General features: G+C 41.2%; 1 protein-coding gene across 1 annotated transcript; it reads left to right on the top strand.

Moving 5' to 3' along the window:
• The first annotated feature begins 1,054 nt into the window (after positions 1-1,054).
• LOC112286576 (phospholipase A1 PLIP2, chloroplastic) lies at positions 1,055-5,082 on the top strand. Its single transcript, XM_024528559.3, has 4 exons — positions 1,055-2,902; positions 3,001-3,402; positions 3,532-4,008; positions 4,138-5,082. Exons 1-4 carry the CDS (start codon positions 2,414-2,416, stop codon positions 4,666-4,668), a joined length of 1,899 nt encoding a protein of 632 aa, XP_024384327.1. The 5' UTR covers positions 1,055-2,413; the 3' UTR covers positions 4,669-5,082.
• Positions 5,083-8,555: the final 3,473 nt, after the last annotated feature.

Raw genomic sequence — 8,555 nt, 5'->3', positions numbered from 1 at the left:
GGATATTTATTTCTTATATACACTATATTCACCATAGATTTTTTTTAGAACTCATCTCCAAAGTTTTGAATTAAGGCATATTCTTTGTCATTTCTACAATAGTTCAATTTGCTCTTATAGTTACTTCATTTTATTATGGATTATACAAAGTTGAGATTTGACTTATAATACCTTAAAGCTTCAAGAATTTATCAAAATTCTTTGACAAATATTCTTTTCTATTGTCCATGCATAATACCTTGATCTTACACTCACATCACTTCTCTATAAATGCATTAAATTCCTTAAACTTTAAAGAATACTTATTCTTGGCTTTAAAGATGAAATCCACATTTTTTTAAGAAATCATAAATAAATATGAAAAAATATTTAATTCTTCCCATTAATAACATCTTTGTAGGTCCACAAATATTAGAATGCAAAATTTTTAACAACTTGCTTGTATGTATTTCAACTCCAATTGGAAATGAAGTCCTTTATCATTTGCCTTGATTACAATTTTCATAAGCAAGAGTTATGGCATTTTTGCATGATTGCCTAAGATCCAAGCTACTTACTATGGATTAAAGTTTTTTCTTATTTTTGGCATATAAATGACTAAGGCAACAATGCCAAACGTCAAACTTCTCTTAATCTAATAGAAATTCAACAAATATCTTAACCAATTCTATTAAACTTTTTGTAATTGATGAAGTAAAGGTTGACAATATCACTTCCATCCAATGTTTATACATAGTACTCATTCATGTTAAATTCTACCTTACAACTTTATAAAACAAATTTGTTTACCAAAAGAAGATTTTTCTTCATCTTGGGCACACATAAATACTTCCTTCAATATAATCCTCTTGGTTTGATCCTTCACAACAATCTCTACCATAATAGAACTAATTCCAATGGTTTGCACCATACCATTGTTTTTCAACTAAAACTTTTGTTGTTCAAATTTCTTTATAAGTGTCAAATTAGCATATTGAGGACTATATTAAAAATAATTCAAAAATAATAATCACTAACAGAATTTTTATCTAAATTTTTTAAAATAAAATATATTAATAATTAATTATATAAATAAAATAGATAGGTACAGATAGGTCTGTTAAATAATATTTTTTACAAGAAACATCAAAATGACATTTTTAGACACAACTTAGATCTATAGGTGTACCACATAATTATGATAACTTTTCTATATATTACTTTATAGCAAAGTCAAAGTGGGATGTATTTGGACTCTTTCACATATAGGCGCTAAGCTGTGGTAAGAGCAGATTAACTGACGTAAACAAAAAGAATGCACGTGGGAATCGGGATCCAATCCCCCTGGGCCGTGGAAGTGGTAGTTCAAGGCGATTCCAAGCTTCGCTAGTCCCGATGGAGGGGTTGTAGTGAGATCTGGTAGCCAACACTGTCGAACTCATTGGTTCGCTACAGACTCCCCTCGCATTTGCCGCAAAATCGTTGCACACACACCAGCAGCCTGTGGAAACAGAGGAGTCAGAGATGGCGGTTTCAAACGCTACCGTTTTGAATGACAGCGCAGGGAGGCGGGTCATGGCAGGGCGGGGGAGGAGAGATCGTTCAACGGCTTCTTACGCCACTTCGAATTCGTCTAATCTGCTTTTTGATCAATACTTGGTGGCTCCCGCGTATCACTCACTTCCGACACTTCCGACACTCTTGTTCCGATACCCTTCCAACACGACGGCGCGCGTCCAAGGGTAAAATGCGCTGCTGGAGCTCGTGAGAGAGTGAGTCAAAGGAACTCCTCTGGTTACATGCGTGGCTGGTCGTAAATTATCGACTGAACTAGAATGTTTGGAGATTCTCAGGAGGAGTTCACCGGCTGAAGAAAGTGCTCACGGCTCACAGAAATGGCACGAGTTTACTGGTTAAATAGTTGCGGGCGAAGCGGCTGGAGTCGGAATTGGCATACAGCCAGTCTCGAGTGGGGGCCGCGGGCGTTACTGGTACATTTGACGTCAGACATGAGAAATAGTCAAGGTATGAAGACCACTAGAAGGGCTTCAACACACATGGCGCACGGAAAAGGCTTAACTGTGCTCAGCTTCAGCTACTGCGCACAGTTACCGACGTGTTCATTTTCTCACTCTAAATATAGATGCCTCAAAACTTCTCTTACCAATTTCATTGCTGTGGAGAGGTCGGACTGATTCGCAAGAGAAAGTCACCTGAGAAGCCCTACTCCGCCAAGATTATATGAGTTGGAGTGCTCCTCTGAAGCTTGATGTTCACAGAAGTATTCAGCCTGATCAGACACCTCATTCATCAGAACCAGCAGTTGTGTGATCTGTAAGAGGCATCCATTTTTATTTTTATTTCTTTTGATGAAAGTCCTTACCTGCGTCTCATAGGACCTGATTCCTTGAGATCTTAGGTTTACAGCAGAGCAATGGAGGCAGTTCTGGTGAGGGCAATCGCCGCAACTGGAAGCGCTACCAACCAAGCCCACTGGCATGGCCTTCATGTGAGAGCGACCTCGATTGAACGATCAAATTTTGCAATGACTCAGAGCGCTTCTGCTGACACATCACGGAAAGTTATCGGCTATTGCGTTTCTACAGCACAACCCGCGCCGTCCAATTCTCAAGCAGAAACGCTCGGTCCTCTGAGAATCTCGTGGAATTCAAACAGCAACAGCCAGCAGTTCCAACTTCCTGAGGAGCCGCTTCAGAACTATGAAGGATTTGTCAACTACAAGACACTAGATGGATCTGTTGCAGACAGCAATGAGGACCAGGTTGATAGAGAATTTACAAGAGTCGTGCATACTCAAGAATCTTTCTTCCAATTCCTTCACCAATTTCCGAAAGATGAGCTCAAGAATGTCGCACAGGCTTGCAATCTCAGCAATCTGGCCTACACAATTAGCGAACTGAAGGTATTCGCCAGCTCTGTTCACTCTATACAAAATATCAAAATGATTTGAGTTAGCATTTGATCAAAAGAAGTCCCACACCGTTACGAATTTGTGAACAGGTAGACGAGCTTTTTAAAGATCATAAGCTGAGACTGGTGACATCATCAGTTCATCGAGATAATTCGGGAGCGACGGGGCAATTTGGCATCACACTGGCTCCAGCTACTGCTTATGCTCTGGCTGCCACAGCTTCATACTTGAAGTCGGGTGACCCTTCCACCAGACCCAGAAAAGGTTCAGAGACTCTCTCTTCCAAATTGCTGTCGAGAGCAGTAGATCATCAGCTTTCCTCCACTATGTCGTCGTTCATGACTGACTCACGAGAGCCATGCCATATCACTTCAGAACCCATTACTGGTGTCACTAACAGAGAAGAAGCTACTACTGCTAACCCGGCCAGCATTTGCGGGTGGTTTGCTTGTGATGAGCTGACTACTGCAACTCGATTCTTTTCAATTCAGGTACAGAAGTAGCCATTTGCATGTATTTGCTTCGACCTTCAGCGTTCACAATATGTATATTTTTTTCTCACAATCCATTTGTTATTCTCTTGTGGGATGCTCTTGTGATGCCAACTTCTTTTTGTGCAGGGTTCTGAATCAATGGCGTCCTGGAAAGCCAACCTTCGATTTCAACCTACGCAGTTCGAGGGTTGGAGCACTGGTGTGATGGTGCACAAAGGCGTGTACGAAATTGCGAAATCGCTTTATGACCAGATGCTTCCCCTAGTGCAGTCACACTTGGCAGCATTCGGAATGCGCGCTAAAATAAGCTTCACTGGCCATTCCCTGGGAGGAAGCATCGCCGTTCTGCTCACTCTCATGTTCCGATACCGGGGAGTAGTTCCGGTGTCTGCTTTGAGACAAGTGTACACATTTGGTGCCCCTGCAGTCATGAATGGAGGTAACAATTTTCTCAAGCGCCTCAACTTTCCTCCCAGCCACATTCAATCAGTTGTCATATCTCGCGATCTCGTTCCTCGCATATTCGCGTGTGATATTCCCCAGCAGATTGTTGAGGTGCTCAAAAGAGTCGACAAAAACTTTCGGAGCCTGCCAACAAACCAGGTACAATGAGATTTCTCTTCGTTTCCGAGGGAATTATGAAATTTCTGGTGACAAGATCCCCGCTATTGTGATGGTACGTAGATCCTGGAAGGCCGTTCTGATCGAAAAGTTACGTTGATCTCATTTCAGAGGCAATTGTATACTATGGTGGGAAGATTGGTGATTCTCCAACCGGAGGCCCAACAAGCGCCTGGACATCCGCTTTTGCCTTCTGGCAGTGGAATCTACATCCTAGATCAAACCGCTACGGCCAATTCACAGGATCTTCACGCCACAATAGTCTTCAAGGAGAAGGAATTGCGGGCCGCAGAATCGTCGTTCTTAAATTCTCCGCATCCCCTTGACATCATGAGCGACCCATGTGCATACGGATCCGATGGTGCTATCAGCCGGGACCACGACCCTCGAAGCTACCGGAGAGCTATGAACCATATCCTCAAGCAGACGGCTCCAGGCATACATCAATGGAAGCAACTGGAGATATGCAACTTCAAGGATAAGATGGCCAAAATTGCAAATGGAAATTGGCCCGCAAGCCCGGGTAGCACCCCCAAGCGATCCAAAAGGATCGAAGAGTCGAGTGTACTGTGCTTCAACAACAATGGATTCTTCAGCCGTGCCTCCAGCTCTAGAATGTGCCACTATCTCAGTTTGGGATAGCGGAAGATGCTCGACACAGCCACCCCAAGGCGGCCTCGCTTCCCACGCCACGAGGAATACACTCGTCTCGGGATTTGAGAGCCTTGACAATCATTGGATCTCAACACAACACATCGGTGTAACACTGGCACTGCCCTTCGTCATGTCTACAGCTGTGCATAGGTTATGACATGTAGCATGCAGGGCAGTTGTATTAAGAGAATTAGAATCACGACGAAAAAGAACACAAAATCAGGTCAAAGGCCCTTATGAAAAACAGAAAGAAAGACAAAAAATCCTGATCTTAGATTGGTCAAGAATCAATTATGCGAAAATAAAATGGAACAAGTGCAAAGCGTCACGTATACGCATGCCAAATTATTATCCAATTTATATCGCAGAAATAAAAACTCCAGTGCCGAAGCACACAACTTGCTCTCCTGTCGAGCCGCGCAATTTCTGAATGACACAATTCCGCTTACGCGTTTCAAAGGAATGTTTGAGATTCCGAGTGTATTCAGATTACTGTAAGCCGTGCGAAGATTATCAATTGAAGGAGTTACAGTACTAACAACTGCGGTTGAGAATATATTGTAACTCAGTTGCAGTATATGCTGATTGATGTACTAACACCCCGCGACGCTAACTTGAAACCCTATTTAATACACACATTCACGAGAACAGGAATGCAATTTGGCTCGCAGAGTCTTCATGTTGTTGTTAGAACGGAGTGGATGTCACTGCTCACAGTTTCAAGCCAGCTTACTTAAGCATGCAAAACTCGGAGTATCAATCTGTAACTGGGTGAACTTTTTGTTCCTTCGCAATCTGCTTTACCAGTTGCCAAAGACAAATGACGAAGACACTTGACTGTAACAACTTTAATGAGATGTAGATTTTTGCCAACTTGTTCCTTGGATTGCCATGAATTCCTTCTCCTTCAGGTAAATTTCTTCAAGCAATCCACAGAATTGCTGGCATGTGATCCTGTAGCCTCGAACATTGCGTTCGGTTTCCGTTTGGAATTTCTCATTACCTACCATAATTTCACAAGCTAATGCTTGGAAATGGTGTCTCTGTTTCTTTTGGGCACTGCCCATGACATCGATCAGTGACCGCGAAGCAACACGCAACAACCGCAATTGCACCAAGTTCCCTACTTCTAGGGATCATTCAAGTCAAGTTTGTTGGCCAGTGTTTGTTTCCTGCCACCGAATAACAGTACGTTTAAACCATGGGGTCAATCTTGGTGAATAAGGTTCAATGTATCTTAAACGCTGCACCCAAAACCACGAACCATTTGCATTCGGTTTGACCTACATAATGTTCACTTCTATGCGCTGCCTTGTCCTGGATGGAGGCTTAATGAACCTGACGGGAGCAGCTCTTGCTCACCACTGAGATGTAAGAGCCTCGACTTGTGTTGAAGTCTGGAACTAAACATGTGTAGTTCTGGAACTTCAGTTCAAGGAAAGTATGCTGGTACTGTTTCTCTGAATAAAAGACAGGCAATTGGTTTATCTGCAACTGATTAATACTAGCACTGCTACACACTGAGCTGATGATCTAAGACTTCAAAACCATGAGACCATCAAGGTGGAACTAACTTGGCAGACCATGACCAATTCCCTTCTTTGAGGAACATAACACTCAACGTAATACCATCTTTTTTCTTTTTTCTTTTTTATCACATCACCACCGCTGAACTAAACATCACTCAGAGAAAGCAGCATTCGGCATCAGAAAACAATCGTGGTAGCCTTTCATACATTGTGTATTCACCAGGTCTTAAGCCTTTGCTCACATGATGAAGGACCTCGTCACCCCCTTCTAAGCTGTTCCAAAATTGTGGTGTGCAGAATCATATCCAGAAATCGAAGTTAAATACGAGCTTCTCATGTTCGTGAACTTGCAGTGTGATAAGAGAGAAGATAAATCTGCTTATTAAGCACAAGATCTTTCCAGCAAGCTGATTCTTAGCATATCGATGTTCCTCCCCAGCACGAAACACATAAATGGGATCCCACGTGCACAACTAATACTTCTTCCCCTTCTTCACAAAGTCCCACCCCTCCTCGCGTGAGATTTCATTCCACTTCAGAGAGTTATCTATCCGCCTCCATCTCAATTTCCATGTTAGCTTAAGCTAAAAATCCAGTCATAAGAGCATAGCCTCAGTCTTACTCTACACCTCTGCTACAGACTTCCTTCCTTCTTTCCTTCCTTCCTTCCCACGTTGACACGAGCCATAGTACCCCTCCAGTTCAATGAAAGCCAGATGTAGTTGCATCATGTGCCACAATTATTGCACTCTGATAGTCGGTATGAAATTTCTGACGGATCTCTCAGATAACAGTCTCGTGTTGTGCTAGGTTACTAGAGCCGACGTAATCCCGTTTAGCTATAGAAAGATGATTGTTCATGTGATGGTGAAGACTTTCTGGCACTAGCATGGCTTTGCTAGTTGAGCGGTAGTTGGTGGACAGTGCTACTTATTGGCAGTCGATGCAGGAGACTTAATTGAGGGTATTGACAGGATTATGCCCCCACTCCTATGTCATGCCAGACATTTGTGTGTAACTTGTAGGTCTCGTTATTCTGTATAGGATTCCACTCATTCCGCAGGGCCTCAATTAAACAGTTCCCACATTCAGGAATTTTTCCAGTGTCTTCAGCGCATTTCCCACTTCTTGTTGCATATCTTGTCATTTCTACTTTCTTTTTCTTTTTCTGGTTCTGAGATTTGTTATGACACTACCCAATTATTGAATTCGCTGACATGTTCACTTGTGTTTTCCACAAATCTGCTTCGGATCTGCAGATTTGTTCGACTATGGGTGACGGATGTGATCTCTTGTGTGGCGTTTCCACGAGTTGTTCAAACGTTATTAGTTTTGTTTTGAATAGGAATTGGGTGTTTTTGAAAGCCATTTTAGGAGTCGAGAGGTCTACTGGTGTGTGAAGTTTTCGATACATCTTGTGGAGGTTCATTGAAACGTGTTGAGTGATTTGCATGTAGCAAACCAATTTTTTCAATTCTCAAGTCTGGGTGGTGGTGAGCAAAATACTGGTTTTCACATTTCATACAAGTCACAATGGTGGTTTCACATCATCAGAAGTGGATAAGCAAGACAACAAATTAGCACAATCTAATCAGCCATAGGCACACCACTTCATAAAAGAAAAAACTCTCTTTTACTTGTATTAGTTTATTGTAGGGTTGTTAAGTAAATTTAATATAAGATAAATAGGTTTTTTTTAAAATTAAAAACATATGGAAATGGGTAGAATTGACTCCCACTATGTTACTTTGCTAAAGCATTGTCATTTTTACTATTGATTTTGCCTCATTCGGTTAGTGAATGTGAAAAATGAAGATAGATTTTTTCAAAATGTTTTGCATGTATTTAGAGCTTAGAACTTTTGGAGCCTACAAAACTCCTTCAATTAGAGGATTTTCTTAAGCAAAAAATTAGTAAGAGTTGTAGAATACTCATTCTTCTTCCATCTAATTAAGGAAAAATTAAATTTAATGGTGGCGGTACCAAGAAATATAGAAGTAAGAATGCCACAAAATTTGCAAGCCTTCTAAAAGTGACCATTTATAAGTGTTTGACCTTTGGCAAAGTTTGTCTTATTGAAGTAGCACATGTTCACCAATTGCTTGAATACAATCTTATTATGATAAGCATCAAAGAGAGCATGGTGTTTTCATTTGATTTCCTTAATTGACAACTTAGATCAACCAATAGTAAGTAGACAAGACTATAGTATTAGCATTGTGTTATATAAAAATTAGCTTGAGAATCCACTAGGCATTTAGCTATAATAAGATTTGGTCTTACCTTGAAATTAGATTTACAAGATAAAAATAATGCATAAGATGTTTAGAAATACCTTTTTGATAT

Source organism: Physcomitrium patens, chromosome 9 (genome assembly GCF_059467195.1).
Source record: "Physcomitrium patens ecotype Gransden chromosome 9, ASM5946719v1, whole genome shotgun sequence".
Taxonomy (NCBI): Eukaryota; Viridiplantae; Streptophyta; class Bryopsida; order Funariales; family Funariaceae; genus Physcomitrium; species Physcomitrium patens.
This window is presented reverse-complemented; position numbering and strand designations above follow the sequence as displayed.